Source organism: Bufo gargarizans, chromosome 4, assembly GCF_014858855.1.
Source record: "Bufo gargarizans isolate SCDJY-AF-19 chromosome 4, ASM1485885v1, whole genome shotgun sequence".
NCBI lineage: Eukaryota > Metazoa > Chordata > Amphibia > Anura > Bufonidae > Bufo > Bufo gargarizans.
The window spans coordinates 426,793,662-426,816,899 of NC_058083.1; the positions used below are offsets into that span (position 1 = coordinate 426,793,662).

Here is a 23,238-nt window from a genome sequence, read left to right on the forward strand (position 1 = left end):
AAATGCAAATAGCACACTTCAAATGAACTCTGGACCTTTTATCTGCTCATTGTAATTGGGATAATGGAGGGAATAACACACACCTGGCCATGGAACAGCTGAGAAGACAATTGTCCCATTACTTTTGGTCCCTTAAGTGGGAGGCACCTATGCAAACTGTTGTAATTCCTACACCGTTCACCCGATTTGGATGTAAATACCCTCAAATTAAAGCTGACTGTTTGCAGTTAAGGCACATCTAGTTTGTTTCATTTCAAATCCATTGTGGTGGTGTATAGAGCCAAAAATGTTAGAATTGTGTTGATGTCCCAATATTTATGGACCTGACTGTATATGACTAGATAGGTCACACTAATACTGTAGCTATGCTTTGGAATGCAGCTTGGTGGCACCATAGGCTCTAGCATACTTATTGCATCTGCCCTACTCTGAGTGGCACACGGATATCAAGAAATGTTTGTTACTGAAGGAGACAACTATAGCATGAAAGGAAGTGAGTCACCAATTTAATTTATCCTTTCAAATATCTAAATATTTGCTATTATGGCATAACCCATGTTTCCCTCAGGGCAACACTAACAGTGAGTTCACAAAATGGAAAGAGGGGGAAAAAAGCTACATTGGAAGATCTGTGGCACTTGGAAGAGCACCATGCATCAAAAGTATCAAATCTCTTTACATAGTCACTTATGTTCAGCTCAAAGCATCTTGTACACTTCAATCTGAGGAGTTATCGGTGAATGTGATTGATTGATATATAAAATACAGTCAAAGTGAAACGCTTGATAGCTTTATTATATTGAGATCTCATGTCCCAAATGTTGGAAGCCACTTCACTCTAATCATTTAAATCTTGGAGATTCTGAAGGATATTGATCTGCTAAAGAAAATCATTTAAGGGCTAATACGAGTGGGGAAAGTTGGAATTACAATAGTGCAAATACCATTTTGCCTTTAATATTCTGCCTTATCTAACCCCTAAGCAAAAGGTAGCATGCACAAAATGCACTCCTTGGGCAGCTGATCTTCTCCATAGTATTTGGCAATCCCTTAGACCAAAGATACATGGAATGTCATGCTGCCTTTATTCCCCCAGGTACTTTTGGTGGCTAAACAATCTCTCCTGCAGCACCGATTACAACATGGGGTCCCAATGGTGAATAAGGTCCGGGGCAACTAGATATATATATATATATGCGCACCATGATAGAACAGATGCCTTACATGAGGTCACTAACAGTCCCTCTCTTCCCGAAAATGGAGTTTATATTAGCTTCTCACACCAGAGAATATATTAAGCTGTTGGTTAAGCCATTTAAACTTACAGAATGGTATTTAAATGCTGACATCAGAGGCAGATTGGGGTCTTTGAGGGTTACATGACAGTGCGATGTTGTTTGATTGCTTTTTTGTAGAAGTAATATGCTGTGACCCATCTAGGGGTATCAGAAGTAGGGGATCTTGTAATGGGTGATTAGGAGATGAACAGCGTTTGGATCAACGTTAGGGTTGTTGGTAAGGTTTTTAGGAAAGAAGGGGGAGGGGGGTTTCTATGGGGGATTGTGTTTCTGTTTTGCTTTTGTCACCCATTATTGAGATCCTGCATTGATCAGGACAGCAACTAGCTAGTCCTTTAAGTTTTATGTATGTATAATAAAAAATAATAAAAAAAGGCGTATTTGAGGTCACTAAGGGGTTACGTTTCTATGCATATTTCATTTACATAAACATTTACCACCACTGAAGAAAAATTAATGTAAGGAGTAGGGGGCTTACCTTTTTTTTCCTTAGATCATCTTGTTTAGCCAGACGCACATCCACTTCACTAATGCCGTCATTAACAGATGTTTTGAGGCTCTGTACATAATAAATAATGAAATGTGACAGTGTTGACCACTGAAATGTATAGTAACTGAATTTTATTATAACAGTATTTATAAGTGTTAACAGGGTTAAAGGATATGGACACATTTGTAAAAAAAAAAAAAAATAATGTTTTACACCAATTACATTATTTTGTGCAGTAAATAGTTTCTCCAATTGGTTCTGTTTATTTATCTTTTTCGTTTTTGATCTACAGCCTGCTGACATACAGCTGACAGTCTGCTTCAAAACTGCAGACATAACCCCTTCCATGCCATGGTAATTAGGGAGCGCTGTATGGAAGGGGCTAACCATCGGGCAGCTGCTCTGCTGTGGCATTAACCCCGCCCCCCTTTTCCCCCTAGCCCTAAGGGCTAACCATCGAGCCACTGTTTTCTCCACCCCCCCCCCCCCCCCAACCCCCCCTCCTCTCAGGATGGCTGAGCAGCAAAGCAAAATGGTACTAACAAAACATATCATCCCGCAAAAAAGACTTTACCTAAGACAAATCGTCCCAAAAATGGCTTTTAGAAAACGGAGAAACAAAAACAGGATTATTTTTTTTCCCAAATTTATTTTAATGTGTAAAACCAAAGTAAAAAATAGACGTATTAGGTATCACCGCGTCCGTTACGACCTGCTCTATAAAAATAGAACCATTCCTACTGAGATTCAGCTAAAGATCTTATCATCTGTATTCAGGATCATAATTTCAGACAAGCAGAGGATGAGGCAGCTCTTTACCTCAGTGTTGTAAAGTAACTAGGACATGTTTTGTGTGTACTAATAGGACGGCAGCAATTTTATTTCTATTAATGATTGCTGCCCAGACAAAATGAACAGCTATAAATAATAAAAGGTATTTGGGAATATATTTATACTAAAGTAATATTTTTATTTTCTTAATTCCCAGAGAACCGCTTTAATAAAATGTGCTGCATAAGTACAACTGGAAAAGGTAACTGCACTTATTACATATGTGGAAGTGAGGTATACAGGAAGTCCCGCCAATGACAGATTTTTTATTTTTTTTTGTTTAAGTATAGACACTCCTTTTTATTCCATACAACATATTTAAAGAGCATCTATCAGCAGATTTGTACCTATGAAACTGGCTGACCTGTTGTATGTGTGCTTGGCAGCTGAAGGCATCAGAGGTGGTGCCATGTGCCTGCATTGCTGAGAAAGCAAAAATTACTCTTACCGTTAATTATTTTTCTTGATACAGATGACAGCACCCATGCGACTAGGTCCTCCCATCCGGGACAAGAAACCTGAATGGTTCACATCCCCACCACACCTCAATGATTATAATGACAAATCCTCCAGGTGTGCGCCAAGAAACAAGAAAGTGTAAATAAAAAAAAATAAATGGAACCATTTTCGGCATATTATTTCCCTATTAAATATAATCTACGCAATCAGATATTTGGTACATTACCAAAATCAGAGATGATAGAGAGGGAGAGATATTATATATGGACATTTTGGGGTACTGTCATGAGTTTAGAGAAAAACATTTACTGGAAAGAGTCATTCTGCTTTTCCCCCTCACCCATGACAGGACCCATGCAACATTAAACTATAAATTTATTATATTCTTATAAGTTTATATATTAGAGGGGACTACAGCCTGTAGTAATTTCCTCCTGAAGGCTGCATCCGAATTTAGATGCAACCTATTATTCTTTTAAAAAAGTATGAGGCGAGAATCTCTGCCCAGGGGGCTGCAACTGCTCCAGTTGAATGAGCTCCGAATCCCATCGGGAGAGGCAGGTTCAAAGATGGAAAAGCTAGAGCAGGCATCCTCAAACTGCGGCCCTCCAGCTGTTGTAAAACTACAACTCCCACAATGCCCTGCTGTAGGCTGATACCTGTAGGCTGTTCGGGCATGCTGGGAGTAGAAGTTTTGCAACAGCTGGAGGGCTGCAGTTTGAGGATGCCTGCTCTAGCTTTTCCATCTTTGAACCTGCCTCTCCCGATGGGATTCGGAGCTCATTCAACTGGAGCAGTTGCAGCCCCCTGGGCAGAGATTCTCGCCTCATACTTTTTAAAAGCTAGAGAAATGTCATTTTTGACCCATCTAGCAATAGCACTTGTAGAAGCCTTGTGACCCTCGAATCTACCTTGAAACTGTAATAGATTTTCATCTACCCTCAAGGATGCCGTGAAATCTAAATAGCACAATAAACACCTCCTGACATCAAGACAGTGGAATTTTTTCTCTAAATGATTCAAAGGATTTGGGCAAAAGGATGCGAATACCACAAAGCATGTCATACAGATCATCAGTTTTTTTGGGGGGGTTTTGCGGACCGCAAAACACATACGGTCGAGTGAATGTAGCCCAAGTAAGAAAAGCAAAGAAGGCTTGTATGTCTGAAACTCTTCTAGCAGAAGTAATCGCAAAAAAGGCCATTTTAAAAGTAAGCAACTTAAGGGGTTGTCCGGGTTGAGAGCTGAACCTGGACATATGCCCTTTACCCAGGTAGTACCACTGATATGAGCATCGGAGCTTTTAACTTTTCTTGAGAACCGGTGACTTACAGAGCTCTCCATGGGCAAGCTAGAAGGAGGCTTCCGCCTAGCAGTGAGCCTAGTGATGTCACTGGGCAGACTTTATATTTTTACAGACTACGGCAGCGCTAAACAAACAGCCCTTGCCCTGCGCGATACAGCTCAGGGCAAGGGAGAGCACTTGAGCATTATATGCTCCGAAGCTCATGGCTGGCTGGGAGAAAAAAGGGAGATACTGTTAATTGCTTCAAACGGCTCTTGAGATGGGATGTAAACACAGTTTTCTGTCCTAAGGTGTAGATAAGGGTCTTAATGAAGGGTGCAATCTTGAAGCCACAGATATGACTTTTTTGATCCACGGTCTGGACTGTAACCTAAGAAGGTAGAAAAGATATTCCACACCTTAATGTAATTTCTAGAGGTGACTAACTTTTTACTTTCTAATAAGGTGGAAACTACCTTACCTGACAAACCTCTCCTAGACTAGATATCCCTTTCAATTTCCACACCAAGAGATGAAGTATCTCTGGATTGGGATGCCACAAGGGACCCTGATGAAGTAGATCCTCCCTCACCGGTAAGGTCCAAGGAGGCTCTACTGCCAGCTTCTGTAACCTTGTGTACCAGGATCTTTTTGGCCATTTTGGAGCTACCAGAATTACTGATGCTCCTCCCGCCTCTATTTTCCTTAACACCTTGGGGATAAGACAAATCAGGGGGAAAAGCATAGCCTAGTTCCTCATTCCAGTTTTGTGCCAATCCATCTATCGCTAGAGGTCTGTCTAAATGGATGAGGGAGAAGAATTTTTTACTTTCCCGTTTGCTCTGGTCTTCTACTGTGGGAAGACCCCACCTCTGGACAATTTCCAGAAAAATCTCCTGGTTTAAGTCTCATATAGACGTCCGTGGGATATTGGACTGGCATTGCAGGAGAACACGGAGTCATTGGTTGCTATGACGCCTGCGCTCCTGCAATGCCAATCCAGTATCTCACGGACCGTGTTCCACGGACGACTGCATGAGGCTTAAACCATGAGGCTTCAGACACAATTTCCCCTTGCCTGATGGTAGTTTGGTATCCTCCCTGACTGTTTATGTAGGCCACTGCTGTAGAGTTGTCTGAATAAAAAAAAATATATATTATACATACACTTTCTCCTTACTTCTGGAACTGCTATTTCTAGGGCCATTTTTACCACCTTTATTTCCTTGAAGTTGGAGGTTTTCCTTGACTCTAGATCCCACTTCTCCTGCCAGAACCTGTTCTGAGAGTTAGCTCCCCATCCCCAGGAACTGACTTCTGTAGGGACTACCATCTGATCTTTGATATTCTGGATTTTCCAGAACTATCCACCAGGATACGTATGGCTTTTTGATTAAAGGTGGAAACGTTGATCTAAAGAATAAGGTGAGCCGTCCCAGGATCACAGAATATCAGCCTGTAGTTCTCTGTAGTGAATCTGTGCATATGGCACTGCTTGAATAGTGGAAGTCATCTGACCCAACACTGCCATTGCCTCTCTGAAAGTACACAGGTAAGAGTGAAAAAGCATTCATATCTGTTCTAAGATTGTTTCTCTCTTTTTGAGACTAAGAAAATTCCTTTGTTGTAGGGAGTCCAACTGGCTTCCCCAAAAAAAGGAAAAAGACTTTACTTTCCCCAATCTATACAATCCTTTTCACAACTCTGCATGATCCTATGGATACTGCCATTCGCTTCATGTTGCCACACACACACACACACACACAGATCATGCAGACACAGCAGTGTTCATACCATACTGGGCCCACACCACTGCTGCCACACTAAACTTAGCTGCACTGGAGTCCCATCTACTCCTCATTAAGGCAAGATGCTCTCCTCCAACGACACACACGCAATTCCACAACCGCCCAGTCTAGTGCACAGCACACTGGACCTTCGCCTGCACAGCAACATGACTACTAAACCCCCAGGCTGCTTGTGTGTAAGACAACTTGTTTTAGCAGTCTTCATGGGGAAACCAGAATAGACTGAGTGGTAGGAGAGAACAAGAGGGGCATCAGCCTGAAACGCACTTTGCTTAAATGGGTTCTCTGGGCTTTTAATATTGATTACCCATCATCAATGGCAGATTGGCAGGGGCTATATGAGGAGACGAGCGCACGTGCCGTCTCCCTCCTCTCTTCCTGCTCACCGCTGATTTGCCATAGACAGCAGCCGTGATCAGGAAGAGTGATGGCACATGAGCACTGTCTCCTCATACTGGTGATAGGCTGAGGTGCCGGATGTCTGACCCCCGCGATCTGATATTGCACTTAGGATCCCAGAAATAATTAGTGTGTAGAAAGAGCAGCTCGTTTACAGAAGATAACAGCACTCTGCAGTCAAAGGGAAGATGCACTGAGAACTTTCCATATATGAGAAGTGATGTCACGGGAGCCCACCAAATTATCTGTATAACGGAAGTCAGTCAAGGATGTTATACTGTGGAATCAAAAAACAAAATGGCTGCACACCATTATATATACAAACAATAGAGCTAAGAAATGGGGGTCATTCTAGATAAAAGTGGTACAATACCGACCCCCATTTCTTAGCTCAATTGATTGTATATATAACGGTGTGCAGCCATTTTGTTTTTTGTAATTCTGTTTGCTTCATGGATATGCACCTGTGATTCTGAAGTTTCTAGTCTAAATTTTCTTGCAATATATTGAGGGCAGCACCTCAGACTGGAAATGCCCATCTACCTGGGACTTCTGAGCAGAGTACGTTTGTAGCTGGCTCCTACACTGCCCTGAATATTGTAGGCTTAAGTCCAAAGTGAGGCAGTATATTTAGACTTAGGAACCCATCTGCGGAAGTCACCTTGACGCCTGGTAGATGGGCCCGACACATGTGCGCTAAGAGCTTCCATTACTCATTTATAGTCGGTATTGTACCACTTATCTAGAATGACCCCCATTTCTTAGCTCTATTGTTTGTATATATACACACAACGGTGTGCAGCCATTTTGTTTTTTGTAATTATGTTTACTTCATGGATATTCACCCATGATTCTGAAGGTTCTAGTCCAAATTTTCTTGCAATACTGTGGAATCAGTCACCCATAGGCTATTATGGCATCTGTTAAAATGATTTTTTTTTTTTTTTTTTTTTTACAGGACATTATGGGATAGGATAGAACAGTCATGGGGGGGGAGCAAAAATAAAAAAATAAAAAATAAAATAAAAATGCAATGTGACTGTAGCATACTTTTGTCGCAAAGGATCACGATTATGAAAATGTAGCAAATACTCCAGTCCACACATACCAATACTTCTTCTTTCAGTTGTCCTAGTGGTACAGAAAGCTGACTCAGAGCTTTATCCATTCCAACCTAAACAAGAGAAAGAAAAGACAGGAGAGGAATGAGTCACAAAACCAAACTATTTGGTCTCAAGTCTTTTCACCATGGGATTTTGAAGTCAAACATTTGAGCATAACATCCAGAATTCAAATAAATTTACTTTCGCTAATATATTGGTTTCATTTTAAAAGGAAGATTTAAACTGAGCACGTTCCACCAGATCAGTGAGACGGACAGAAAATATGGAAAACAAAACAGCAGGTGATGCTATGCAGAACTTTTTTTTTTTGAATAGCTGACTGGCTTTGCAAACTTTTTACATGTTATTACAAAAGTATTCAGATCCAGGTGCAGGTTTGAAAAATGTAGAATAGGTTTCGTGACACAAACTCTTTAACCACCTAACTGTTTTGTCTGAGCTCAGCTCAGGCTGTGGGAAAATATGTTCTCTCTAATGCCCTAATAAAACTATGTCTAATATACTATGTTAATAAACTTTCTATTTTTACTACACTTTTTGCCATCTAAAGTGCACCATCAGCGGTGTACGGAGTACATTTTATGAATGGGCAGCAGCAGTGCAGGGAGTATGGGCAGGAGCTGCAATGTGCTCCCTGGACTATTACTAACTCCTGGCATAGTAGTACCCATGTACTATGCCAGGAGTAGCTGAGTGGAGCGGGCTCCTACTTCTGCCTGCTCTGCTAAGCTAACATGCAGTTCGCTTAGCTTAGCAGAGCAGGCAGAAGCAGGAGCCAACTCCGCTCAGCTACTCCTGGCATAGTACATGGGTACAGAGTACCCATGTGCTATGCCAGAAGTTAGTAATCTTCCATGCTGCCCATTCATAAAATGTACTCCGTACACCGCTGACAGCTTAGCGGTGTACAGAGAACAGAGTTTTAAGTGCACCAGGGAATGTTGTGCTTTAGATAGCAAAAAGTGTAGTAAAAATAAAAAAAATCTTTAATTAAATTATATTAGACAGTTTTATTAGGGCATTAGGGAGAACATATTAAAGGTTTAGTTAAAAGGGGTATTATCTTAATGATTTAACAGTGATCATTTTTCTAAATATATTTCATTAACAAATCCCCACCCCTTAGAAAAAAATAAACCTATACTTACCTGACTGTTGTCTTCCGTCTCCCCTGGTTACGGCCACCGCTCTCCTCAGGAATCGCGGTGGCCGCGCGTGCGCAGACGACTTCTTTTCATCTCCGGACGTCCGCGCGCTGTACTGAATGTGCACACCGAGTCCCCGCATGTGCCCTGGTGACTTCTTCCTGGCAAGTATACTATACTGGCCAGGAAGAAGTCACCAGGGCGCATGCGCGGACTCGGCGTGCGCGTTCAGTACAGCGCGCAGCGCGGCCGGGAGAAGACATCAATCAAGATGGAGCCCGCCCCCTGCAGAGTGCCAAAACCAGGAAGTGGACGGCGCGCCGGGAGCAGGTAAGTATAAAACTGCGTGTTGAGAAAACCCCTTTAATCTTTAAAGGCTATGGACACCTTTGTATTAAAAATAAATAAAAATAACAATGATTTATTTTGTGGAGAAAATCATTTTTTCCACTCTGCTCTTACTAGTGTAGGGATAGGATGCTGCTGCTGTGAGGGAGAGAATAGGAAATAATCTATCAGAAGTGCTCGTTTAACTGAGCGACCTCCAGCGATTTTTTTTTTTTGTGGGTGCAATGCAACATTTTGTACCCTGCCCTGAGCCCAGTGACACAGAAAAATAAGTTTTATCCGTCTGTTAGTTAGATTGGCATCGGCGGCCATTTTCGGCAAGTTAAGTGCACCAGCACTGCATATGTGCCAGGGACAATAATTTAATCCTGCTCTTTTAGTTCAATGGGCAACATATACCCATTTTTTAAAGAGGACCTTTCACCGATTATGACCATGTGAACTAACTATACAGACATGGAGAGCGGCGCCCGGGGATCTCACTGCACTTACTATTATCCCTGGGCGCAGCTCCGTTCTCCCGCTATGCCCTCCGGTATCTTCGCTCACTAAGTTATAGTAGGCAGAGATTTCAGTCACTAAGTTATGGTAGGCGGAGTCTGCCCTTGTTCTGCTGTAGCGCTGGCCAATCGCATTGCAGAGCTCACAGCCTGGGAGAAAATAACCTCCCAGGCTGTGAGCTCTGCGCTGCGATTGGCCAGCGCTACAGCAGAACAAGAGCAGACTCCGCCTACCATAACTTTGTGACCGAAGATACCGGAGGGCATAGCGGTGACCAGGGATAATAGTAAGTGCAGTGAGATCCGAGTGCCGCTCTCCATGTCTGTATAGTTAGTTCACATGGTCATAATCGGTGAAGGTCCTCTTTAAGTGCACCTGCACTGCATATGTGCCAGGGGAAGGGAAAATAATATAGCTAATCCGTCTAAGTTCAGGGACCCAGGGGGTGACATTCACATTTTTCAGTAAAAGTACAATCCAAATAAATCCAGTTAGATTCTGTGGGGACAAAATTATTATTTTTTTTACTAAAAAGTACGTTTGCGCCCTGCACTGCATTTATGATAGTGAAAGAAAAGCTGTTAAATCCATCTGTTTAATTGTGGGTGAAAAAAAAAAAAAAATAAATAAAAATTATATATATATATATATATAAAGAAAGAAAGATTGGACTGCACTCCGGATAAAAGTGAAAATATGTGAAGCTTTATTCACCCATGGTATGGCAACTCGGCTTCTTGTCAGCTCTTGTGAGCCGAAACGTCGCAGAGTTGCCATACCATGGGTGAATAAAGCTTCACATATTTTCACTTTTATCCGGAGTGCAGTCCAATCTTTCTTCAACTATAATATTGGGGCTTTGCCGCTGCCCTTGTGGATTTTGCACCCACATTGAGGGTGGTGCTCCCTTAGGATTTTTATATATATATATATATATATATATATATATATATATATATATATATATATATATATATATAATTTTTTTTTTTTCCCCATAAAGCACCTTTGTGGCCTTTGCTGCATTTCTGACAGTCCAATACAAGCGTTAAATACTACTGTTAAATTGTTGGTTGACAAAGTCAATTTTCTTTGTGACGTTGAAAGTAATTGAATAAAATTCGCCCATCACACTGTTGTGTGACCTCAATAAATGTTTCCTCTTTACGACACTGGCACAGCCTTACTGTCAGTGAACTTAATTGTTGACTATTGGCGGTTACATTGTCGCCTGACATAAACCATCTGTGAGTTTGGTGGGTGAACGCAAAGAATGAGGAGAGCGTCAATTAAGGGACGTGGCCTTGGTCGTCGTGCTGCTGGTGCTCCTTTTGCAGAGAGAGGACATGGTCGATCTGTGCCAGCTACACGCACAAGTGAAACACCTTCTTCAGGTGCGAGTAGGCAACAGAACCTTCCGCGTTATTTGGTAGGGCCGAATGCGGCTCTACGAACGGTGAGGCCAGCACAAATGCAGGCGATAGTAGATTGGGTGGCTGACAGTGCCTCCAGTTCCTTCACATTGTCTCCCACCCAGTCCCTTGCTGAAAGATCAGAGTTGGCACCTGCAGCCCATGGCCATCAGTCTTTCACCTCACCCCCTTGCAAATCAGCCAAGCAGTCTGAGCCCCAAGTCATGCAGCAGTCTCTTCTCCTTTTTGAGGACTCCGCTAGCAGGGTTTCTCAGTGCCATCCACATAGCCCTGCCCCAGAAGTGGAAGAGATTGAGTGCACCGATGCCCAACCACTTATGTTTCGGGATGAGTATATGGGAGGACCACCGCATCACTTCTCGGATAATGACGAAACACAGGAGCTAACTGCAGTGTGCAGACCGACAAGGAGGGCAGGGGTGAAGACTGGGTGGAAAATGATGTGGAGGACAATGAAGTCCTCGACCCCACATGGAATCAAGGTCATGTGAGTGAACCGTCTAGTTTGGAGGAAGAGGGAGTGGTCGCACAGAGCCACCAGCACAGCAAAAGAGGGAGCAGGGTGCAAAAGCGGAACGGCCGTCCCCTAGACAGTAAGCCTGCTACTGCCCACCGCACCAAGGGACAGAGCACACCAAAGCCAGCTTCAAGGAGTTCCCTGCCATGGCAGCTCTTCAGACAATGTGCTGACGACAAGACACGAGCGGTTATAAAATTAAAAGTGATTACACATGCCCCCCAACTCCTAATAGTACCGTACATCCTAACTGCTTCAGTACAATGCAGGCAGGCAGGCGGCGCGTCACTCACTGACGTCACTTGCCTGCGCCGCCTGCTTCATTCATAAAGTAGGAGGCGCAGGCACGTGACATCAGGGAGTTACGCTGCCGCCCGCCCGGCCTGCCTGCATTCTACTGAAGCGGTTAGGATGTAAGGTACTATTAGGAGTGAGGGGGCATGTGTAATAACTATTACGGTACCGTAATTGAATAAGACATTTTATATTAGTATACCGGCGGGGCGGGGCTATAGTACACTGACTGCACCACCCCGCCGCTATTGCTGGACCCAGCTCCTCCTTCCAGTCCCTCCCCCCGCTCTCGTATACATCGCAGCCAGCGATGTAAAACTGCCAGCATTCGCCCCATAAGACGCAGGGGCATTTTTGGGGCGAAAAATACGATATATTATATATCTCTCTCTCTCTCTCTCGCTCTCTCTCTCTATATATCACACACAGCAAAAACCCGCCCATCAGTGTCGGTGACGTTGCCAGGCTCACTGCTACAAGGAAATCGCTGCCTAGCTTACCCTATGGAGAGCCTGGTACGTCACTGGATCTCCATAAAAAGCCTTTTGCCTGCAAGATTCAGCTCTGAACCCGGACAACCCCTTTAATTATGTCACTATGGGGTTAAAAATGCAATTGTGTTTCCACGAGTTGTGTGGGCAACAAGATTTACCGTCGACATGTGACATTTTTGGGAGGGTTTTTCCAATTTTAATGTGACTGTTAGGAGGATAAATACCGCAGTCAATAATGTCTGTTGCCTTAACAGAAAAATAAATGTGTTGGGTCCTAAATTATAACGGACATGAAAAACAAAACAATGTAATCAAGTGATACAAAAGTAGAATCAAAATGTCATATGCATTACAGATAAACAACTGCACATGCAAAGTTACACTTCTGGGACCAGTGGCACCAGTGAATTCCCTGCTTGGGAGCCAAAGCAGAACTTCGGTCCTGGCTTGGCCAATTGGCACATGCAGGAGATTGTCAGTGCCAGGCTAAACTTCCAGCCCTGTCAATCTTGAGGCAAGTTGGAACTTCATCTATGGGGGATAGCCCCCCACAGGTAAAGAAGTCCTGCTAATGAGACAAATAAATTCCTTTGAATTGATACGCTCTCTAATATGTACACCTGTACACCTTTTGATCACTTTAGTACATTTTGTGTGGGAGGAGAAGAAACTGGGATTGATACTTTTATATTTTGATAGCACAGGCGTTTTTGCACGTGGTGATACCCATGGTGTACGATTTAAAGGGCTCCATAGGAAACACTGTACAGCAGCCTCCTGTCATTCAATATGACAAGAGCTGCCGCACACAAGTTTCACCTCCTCCGATCGCCACATGGGGGAGTCGAAGCATAATGGAAGCACGCACCTCCGGGGTGGGGAGTTATGAGAAGAAAAACTTTGTGGCGTTCATTTTACACAACAAATAACTTTACTCTTTGGGCCACTAAAATTACAGAAATACCAAATACGCATGTTTTATTTTTAGGTTTTATTACTTTTGCACAAGAAAACCAGTTTTTTTTTCACTGTGTTCGCTGTACGGGACAAATTACATGATCATTGAGATCCTGAGATACCAAACATGTAAAGCAGATTTTTTTTGCATTGAAAAGTGTTTTTCAACACGTGTATTTTTTACTAGGACTTTCTCCATTTTTTATTTTTGCAACCATTTAATCGTCATACAAGGGGACTATAATAGGCAATCTCTTGATCGCTTCTAATACACGTTGCACTCTTGCTGTAGTGCAACATAGTTTAATGTCAGTGAATCTCTTGCACAGCCTGCTGGGAAATGCTGGGGGCAGGCCATGATATTGGCATCCCGCAATCTCATTTGTGGGGCAACTTTGGGAGACATAGGGAGTCCAGAAGGGGTTATTCAGCCCAGATTGGTGCTCCTGCTGGTTTGGGCCTTTAGAACAGGAGCGTGGCTCTCATGAAAGATCTGTGCAGCGCGTTGATTAGGCAGTCAAAGTTTGTAAAAATCCATTTTAAATACCTTGAAGGGTGTAGTTTGTAAAATGGGGTCATTGTGGGATGGTTTTTATTATGTAAGCTTCACAAAGTGACTTCAGACCTGAACTGGTCCTTAAAAAGTGGGTTTTGGAAATTTTCTGAAAGATTTCAAGATTTGCTTCTAAACTTTCTAACGTCCCCAAAATGGCATTCACAAATTTATCCAAAATGAAGTAGACATATAGGGAATGTAAAGTAATAACTATTTTGTACCACTGTCATGATTTACAATATGTGACGAGAAAGCAATATCTGAATGGGCTGGATAAGTAAAAGCGTTTTAAAGTTATCACCACATAAAGTGACATGTCAGATTTGCAAAAAAAAAGGCCTGGTCCTTAACCCTTTCATGACCAAAAGGTCATTGATGCCCCAGTGTCCAGGTCAAAAATTGACAAATCTGCCATGCGTCACTTTATGTGAATAACTTTGGAACGCTTTTACTTATCCAAGCCATTCTGAGATGGTTTTCTCGTGACACATTGTACTTCATGACGGTCATAAATTTGAGTCAATATATTTCACCTTTATTTATGAAAAAATTTTCACAATTTCCATTTCTATGCTTCTAAAACAGAAAGGGATACCTCATAAAATATTACTTAACATTCCCCATATGTATACTTTATGTTGGCATCATTTTGGAAATGTCATTTTTTAAATTTTTTTAGGATGTTAGAAGGCTTACAAGTTTAGAAGCAATTCTTAAAATTTTTAAGAAAATTTCCAAAACCCACTTTAACCCCATAGGGACACAGCCTTATTTCACCTTAAGGACCAGGCCATTTTTTGCAAATCTGACCAGTGTCACTTTAAGTGCACATAACTTTAAAACGCTTTGACTTATCCAGGCCGTTCTGAGATTGTTTTTTCGTCACATATTGTACTTCATGACAGTGGTAAAATGAAGTCAAAAAAATTATTTTTTTTGCACAAAATAATACCTAATTTACCCCAAAATTGCAAAAATTAGCAAATTTCAAAGTTTCAGTTTCTCTACTTCTGTAATACATAGTAATACCCCCAAAAATTGTGATGACTTTACATTCCCCATATGTCTACTTCATGTTTGTAGCATTTTGGGAATGATATTTTATTTTTTGGGGATGTTACAAGGCTTAGAAGTTTAGAAGCAAATTTTGAAATTTTTCAGAAATCTTCAAAATCCCACTTTTTATGGACCAGTTCAGGTTTGAAGTCATATTGTGAGGCTTAGATAATAGAAACCTCCCAAAAATGACCCCATCTAAGAGACTACACCCCTCAAGGTATTCAAAACTGATTTTACATACGTCGTTAACCCTTTAGGTGTTGCACAAGAGTTATTGGCAAATGGGGAAGAAATTTGAGAATTAGATTTTTTTGTCTAATTTTCCATTTTAACCCATTTTTTCCACTAACAAAGCAAGGGTTAACAGCCAAACAAGACTGTATCTTTATTGCCCTGACTCTGCCGTTTACAGAAACACCCAATATGTGGCCGTAAACTACTGTACGGCCACACAGCGGGGCGTAGAGTGAAAGGTGCGCCGTATGGTTTTTGGAAGGCTGATTTTTATGGACTGGTTTATTTACACCATGTCCCATTTGAAGCCCCCTGATGCACCCCTGGAGTAGAAACTCCCTAAAAGTGACCCCATCTAAGAAAGTACACCCCTCAAGGTATTCAAAACTGATTTTATATACGTCGTTAACCCTTTAGGTGTTGCGCAAGAGTTATTGACAAATGGGGATGAAATTTGAGAATTAGATTTTTTTGTCTAATTTTCCATTTTAACCCATTTTTTCCACTAACAAAGCAAGGGTTAACAGCCAAACAAGACTGTATCTTTATTGCCCTGACTCTGCCGTTTACAGAAACACCCAATATGTGGCCGTAAACTACTGTACGGCCACACAGCGGGGCGTAGAGGGAAAGGTGCGCCGTTTGGTTTTTGGAGGGCTGATTTTTATGGACCGGTTTATTTACACCGTGTCCTGTTTCAACCCCCCTGATGCACCCCTAGAGTAGAAACTCCCTAAAAGTGACCCCATTTTGGAAACTATGGGATAAGGTGGCATTATTTGGGGGACTATTTTTAGGGTACATATGATTTTTGGTTGCTCTATATTACATTTTTGTGAGGCAAGGTTACCAAAAATTGAGATTCTGAAATTTCATCTCCATTTGCCATTAACTGTTGAGGAACACCTAAAGGGTTAATAAAGTTTGTATAATCAGTTTTGAATACCTTGAGGGGTGTAGTTTCTTAGATGGGGTCACTTTTAGGGAGTTTTTACTCTAGGGGGGCATCAGGGGGGCTTCAAAAGGGACATGGTGTCAATAAAAAAGGCCATCAAAATCGGCCTTCCAGAAACCATGTCGGTCCTTTCCTTTTGCGGCCTCCCTTTTACTGATACAGCAGTTTACGACCACAAATATGGCATTTCTGTAAACTGCAGTATCAGGGTAATAAATATTAACTTTTGTTTGGTTGTTAACCCTTGTTTTGTTACCGAAAAAAACGGATTGAAATGAAAAAGTGCCAAAAATGGAGTTTTTGGCACCGTTTTCATTTTTTTTTTTTAACCGTGTTAATCTGGGGGGTTGGGTCATGGGATATTTTTATAGAGGAGATTCTTACGGACGCGGCGATACCTAATAAGTCTACTTTTTTTTATAATTATTTAGGTTTTTGACTATATTATCCTTTTTGATACCCAAACATTTTTTTGGTATCTCTAAAGTCTAGGTGTCATTTTTTTTATTTATTTTTTATCTGATTATCTTATGTGGGGGCTCATTTTTTGCGGGACGAGCGGACGTTTTTTCTGGCACTATTTTGGGGGCTATATGACTTTTTGATCGCTTGCTATTAAATTTTTTGTTATGTTTGGTGACAAAAAAAAATCTTTTTTTGCACTTTTTTTTTTTTTTTGGACCGTGTTAATCTGGGGGGGTTGGATCATGGGGTATTTTTATAGAGGAGATTATTACCGACGCGGCGATACCTAATATGTCTACTTTTAATAAATTATAGTTTTTTTGGGTGTCTCAAGTCTGAGAACCCTTTTTTTTTTTATCCCATGTCAGTCCTAAATTGGGATATAAATTTAGTACTCCATGGAAGTGTGATACTCCCTGAAGCAACCAATAATGCAGAGGCCCGGATGATCGGGGCACGTGTCACATTGAGTTGTGGTGTCCTTCCGTATCCCCCTCCTGTGACACACTCTGCACCTTTTTTGGGTTCGTCCCTTCTTTCCAGTATGGGGGACCACACCTGGAAAGTGTTGGCCAGGGACGATCCGGGCGCCTCCAGTTCCCGAGGTACTCCGGCCTGCTCTTTCCCGGTCCGAAAAGATCAGGTCTTTGAGGACTGCCTCATAGAATTGGAGGAATGTCCCTGTGCTGCCAGCGCTTCGGGATAGTACAAAAGAGTTGTACATGGCAACCTGCACCAAGTAGACCGCAACTTTTTTGTACCATGCCCGGGTTTTGCGCATGGCGTTATATGGCTTGAGGACTTGATCAGAGAGATCAACTCCTCCCATATACCGATTGTAGGCGACGATACAATCGGGCTTGAGGACCGTTGCCGCGGTACCTCGCACAGGGACAGGGGTGATGCCGTTACCATGAATTGTGGACAGCATAAGGACATCCCTCTTGTCCTTATACCTGACCAGCAACAGGTTTCCAGTGGTAAGGGCACGGGTCTCACCCCTGGGGATAGGTACCTGGAGGGGGAGGGCAGGGAGGCCGCGTTGATTTTTCCGCACGGTCCCACAAGCGAACGTGGATCTGGCGGCAAGGGACTGGAACAAGGGGATACTGGTATAAAAGTTATCCACGTAAAGGTGGTAACCCTTATCCAGCAGTGGGAACAAAAGGTCCCACACAAGTTTCCCGGTAACACCCAGAGTGGGGGGACATTCTGGGGGTTGAATCCGGGAATCTCGCCCCTCGTATATACGAAATTTGTAAGTGTACCCTGAGGTACTCTCACAAATTTTGTATAGCTTCACGCCATACCTCGCTCGCTTGGTGGGCACATACTGGCGGAAAATGAGTCTCCCCTTGAACGCAATGAGAGACTCATCAACCGCGACCTCTCTTCCAGGTACATAGGCCTCCATGAATTTGGCCCCAAAGTGATCGATGACCGGCCGTATCTTGTACAGACGGTCATGGGCAGGATCACCTCGGGGGGGGACATGCTGCATTATCGGAATAATGCAGACATTTCCGAATGGCCTCAAACCGGGAGCGTGTCATGGCTGTACTGTAAAGTGGGGTCTGGTATAGGACGTCCCCACTCCAGTACAGCCTGACACTGGGTTTCTTGACCAGGCCCATATGCAGCACGAGGCCCCAAAATGTCCTCATTTCGGCTGCACTGACCGGCGTCCAGCCACCGGGCCTGGCCAAAAAGGAGCCCGGGTGTTGAGCGACGAACTGTTGGGCGTACAGATTCGTCTGCTCCACCATCAGATTTACCAGTGGGTCACTGAAAAAATGACGAAAAAAGTCATATTCAGTGTAGCCCACTGTGGAAATCTGGATTCCTGATTGGCCTACAAAATCAGGAATCACGGGCTCGTATCGCTCTGGGCTACACCAGACAAATTCACCGGCAGGGTGCTCCGGTGGATTTAACTGGTGGGCCGGGAAACCAGTACGAGCCCCAGAGCTGCTCGTACTAGGCTGGGCCACAGGGTCCCTAACATGGCGGTCCCCTTGCTCCGCCTGGCGGCGTCTCCGCCGCCTTGGGGGCTCATCATCATCGCTAGATGATGAGGAGGATGCGGATGACAACAGGAATGTGGGGTCATCCTCATCCTCACTGGGACTCTCGGATTCGGAGGCAAGCTGGGCGTATGCCTCCTCGGCCGAGAACGTCCGGCGGGCCATAGGGGAGTGTGTGTCTGCGTGTATATGTGCGTGTGTGTAACTCTTTATTTTGTGTGCGTGTGTGTGGGGGCACGGGTGTTCACGAACTCACCCTAAAACTAAAAAAATAAAAAAATAAACTGACTAAAAAAAAGGCCAAAAAATGTGGAAAAAAAAAATTCAAAACCGCTGATCAACCGTCCGAAGTTGATCAGCGGTGGGGTGTGCGATGCGCTAACAGTGGCCGGACACTAAGAGTGCCGGCCACAGTCAGCGTACACAAAAAAAAATAAAAAAATCCTGCACCCCAAAAAAGTGGGGGGGGGGAGGGGGGGCAAGTGGCAGCACACCTGGGGGGTCTAGGGTCACACAGCTGTGCTGTGGACCCCAGACACCCTAACTAGGGTGATGCAATGAAAAGTGAAAAAAACTAACTTTCCCTTTTTTTCCCTGCCTAACCCAAACTTTCCCTAGCTGTCCCTATGTACCTGATGGGGGGTGCTGGTGGCAGAGATCGGGTCCTGGGGGCACAGATCGGGTGCAGGCAGCGGCAGCAGACACGTGCAGGCAGCTCCTCTCTCCTCCGGCTCCGGAACACAAAAGGAGGAGGAGAGGAGCGCCTGCCTCTTTTGAATCTGCCGCCGGACCGCCCACTGACCAATCAGAAAGCGATCCTGAGTGGTGATGTCACCATCACCACTCAGGATCGCTGGATGGTGATTGGTGGAGTGAAATCACACCACCATCACCATCCTGTTCCGGGTTATCGGGTCTTCAGAGACCCGAATAACCCGGAAACGCAGAAAACCGCAGGTCTGAATTGACCTGCGGTTTTCTGCGATCGCCGACATGGGGGGGGGATCACAGGACCCCCCGGCGCATTTGCCCCAGGTGCCTGCTCAATGATTTGAGCAGGCACCGGGTTCCGATCACCGCCCGCCGAGCGGCGGTGATCGGAACCATTCATGACGTACCGGTACGTCATGTGTCCTTAAGTACCAGGACATCATGACGTACCGGTACGTCATGTGTCCTTAAGAGGTTAAGGACCAGTTCAGGTCTGGTCTGAAGTCACTTTGTGGGGCTTACATAGGGGATACCCCCCATAAAGGACCCCATTGTAGAAACTACAACCCTCAAGTTACTCAAAACTGATTTTACAAACTTTGTTAACCCTTTAGGTGTTCCACAAGAATTAAAAGGAAAATGGAGATGAAATTTCCAAATTTCACTTTTTGGGCAGATTTTCCATTTTATTAAATTTTTTTCTTTAACACATTGAGGGTTAACAGCCAAACAAAAAACAATTTTTATTACCCTGATTCTACGGTTTACAGAAACACCCCACATGTGGTCGTAAACTGATGTACGGGCACACGGCAGGGTGCAGAAGGAAAAGAACTCTGCATGGTTTTTGTAAGGCCTCTTTCACACTACAGTATGTCCATTTCAGTGTTTTGCGGTCCGTTTTTCACGGATCCGTTGTTCCGTTTTTTGGTTCCGTTGTGGTTCCGTTTCCATTCCGTTGTTCCGTTCCGTTTTTCCGTATGGCATATACAGTATACAGTAATTACATAGAAAAAATTGGGCTGGGCATAACATTTTCAATAGATGGTTCAGAAAAAACGGAACGGAAACGGAAGACATACGGATGCATTTCCGTATGTGTTCCGTTTTTTTTGCGGACCCATTGACTTGAATAGAGCCACGGACCGTGATTTGCGGGCAATAATAGGACATGTTCTATCTTTCAACGGAACGGAAAAACGGAAATACGGAAACGGAATGCATACGGAACACATTCAGTTTTTTTTGCGGAACCATTGAAATGAATGGTTCCGTATACGGACCGTATACGGAACGCAAAAAACGAACCACAAAACGGAAAAAAAAAACGGTAGTGTGAAAGAGGCCTAAGGCTGATTTTGCTGGACTGGTTTTAGATGCCATGTCCCATTTAAAGCCCCCCTGATGCACCCCTACAGTAGAAACTCCCAAAAAGTGACCCTATTTTGGAAACTAGGGGATAAGGTGACAGTTTTATTGGTACTATTTTGGGGTACATACGATTTTGAATTGCTCTATATTAAGTTTTTTGTGAGGCAAGTTAACAAACAATTGCTGTTTTGTCAACGTTTTGTCATCTTTAATTTCTTACAAGATTCATCCGACAGGGTAGATCATGTGCTATTTTTATAGAGCAGGTTGTTACGGATGCAGTGATATCAAATATGTCAACTTTTTTTTGTTTGTTTCAGTTTTACATAAGGCATTTTGAAAAAGAAATTATGTTTTTGTGTGTATTTTCTGAACACCATATGTTTTTTATTTTTCTACCGATCGTCTTGTGCAGGGGCTCGTTTTTTGCAGAAAGAGTTGAGGTTTTTATTAGTACCATTTTTGGGTACATATGATTTTTTGATCATTATTACACTTTATGGGGCAAAGTGACCCAAAAATTGGCTGTTTTGGAACTTTTTTTTTCTTTTTTTACAGCAGAGTGGTTAGGTCATGTGACAGTTTTATAGATCATTACGGATGTGACAATACCCAATATGTATACTTTTTATTGATTTAATTTTTACACAATAATAGCATTTCTAAAACAAAAAAAAAATATGTTTTAGTGTCTCCATAGTCTGAGAGCCATAGCTTTTTTATTTTTTGGGCGATTGGTACTATTTTGGGGTGTATACGCCTTTTTGATCGCTTGGTGTTGCACTTTTTGTGATGTAAGGTGACAAATGGCTTTTTTTTTTTTACACAGTTTTTATTTTTTATGGTGTTTATTGGATGGGGTTGATCATGCGATATATTTATAGAGATGGACGTTACGGACGCGGTGGTACCCAATATGTGTGGTTTTTGTTTAGTTTTTTTTTTTAATTTATAGGAAAAAGGCAGATTTATATTTTTTTAATTGACATTTTTACTTTTATTATATATATATATATATATATATATATATATATATATATATATATATATATATATATATATATTTTTTTTTTTTTTTAATCAGTTCCCTCAATGGGGCTGATGGTTGTACTATACTTTGCAATGCTCTTTCATTGCAAAGTATAATACTACCAGATTTCCTGTAGGTGGCAACACCGGACGCCTTTGCAAAGCGCAGCAGCCCCGATGGTTGAGAGAGGGAGACCCCTCCTTCTATTAACCACATGGATGCTGCGGCATCTATGGGGTTACGGCAGAGTGTCAGCATAGAGCTGACACTCACTGCTGATGGTGGCGGCTCAGGAGTGGAGCCACCGCCATCACACACAGCAGGGGGACCGCATCGGGCAGCGCTGGAAAAGAGGGGGGGGTGAATACGGCCAGCATTCAGAAAGAACAGAATGGGGCAGGATGAATGTATTGGGCGGACTGCATCAGGGGCATGCTACATGGATGGGGGGGCGGGGACCGATGGCAGAGGCAGGGCTCACAGTGGAGGTGGGGGGGTTGGAGTCGCAAAGGAAGGGGGCACAGATCGGGGGCTTCAGGACACATTACCCGATTTCATGCTCTGATCTGCAGAGCGCAGATCAAAGCCCGAAACCGGCATTTTAACACGGCAAGGGACCACTCTGATCGGTCCTTTGCCAGCACTACTAGACTGCATGCTGTCCGTGACAGCACCAGGGCAGGGGAAGAAGCTTTAATCCAAGCGCTTTGCAGCGCTTGGATTAAAGAACTGCCATGACGTCTATACACGTGGTATGTGCAGCTATCACGTATATAGACTGATTGCGGTCGTAAAGGGGTTAAGGTGAAAAATGGCAGGGTCCTAAATGGGTTAACAGACACCCAAAAAAGGATAATAGAAACATAAAATATGATAACTAAATGTAAAGATAATAGGGTGGGAAATATGTGTCGTCATGGAGACTGCCAGGAAACCAGATTACCAGTGAGTGCAATACTCATTTCCCCAGTCGTCTCCATGACTGGATACATGAGAACTAAAAATTAAACTAGGGGGAGACAACTGCGCAGACAACCTTGCGTCCAAAGTCCATATCCTGGTTAGCCGAAACATCAATTCGATAGTGTTTCGTAAAAGTATTTAAGCGCTTCCATGTCGCTGCGTGACATATCTGATCTATAGATGCTGAGGATTTTTCTGCCCAGGATGTAGGGATGTAGACATAGATGTAGTTGAATGGGCTTTAATAAAAGGTGGTATAGGTTTCCCCTTGGTTCTATAGGCTTCTGATATTGCCAACTTAATCCACCTAGAGAGAACTTTGAGGACCTTTCCCTTGTTCAGTCCACAGTGCTGTAGAAAGGAGGTTTTTGTCAATTCTCCATTGTCTGGTAGTTTTTATATAAAATGTAAAACTGCCCATTAAACGTATGAAAAGATAGATTCCTGCTTGTTACTAGGATTGGCAAAAAAAAAAAGATGGGCTCAC

The 23,238-nt window shown here is 43.1% G+C and overlaps 1 protein-coding gene across 2 annotated transcripts in view; it reads right to left on the reverse strand.

Moving 5' to 3' along the window:
- The window catches only part of COG2 (component of oligomeric golgi complex 2), a 236,981-nt gene that overhangs the window by 180,519 nt on the left and 33,224 nt on the right, over window positions 1–23,238 (reverse strand). The window contains exons 3-4 of one of the 2 annotated variants that reach the window (XM_044290296.1): window positions 7,679–7,744; window positions 1,777–1,857 (exon numbers count right to left, since the gene is read on the reverse strand). In XM_044290296.1, the coding sequence (XP_044146231.1) occupies window positions 1,777–1,857; window positions 7,679–7,744 (147 nt within the window). Of the gene's footprint in view, window positions 1–1,776; window positions 1,858–7,678; window positions 7,745–23,238 lie in introns of those variants that run through there. The other variant, XM_044290297.1, reaches the window with a different exon arrangement.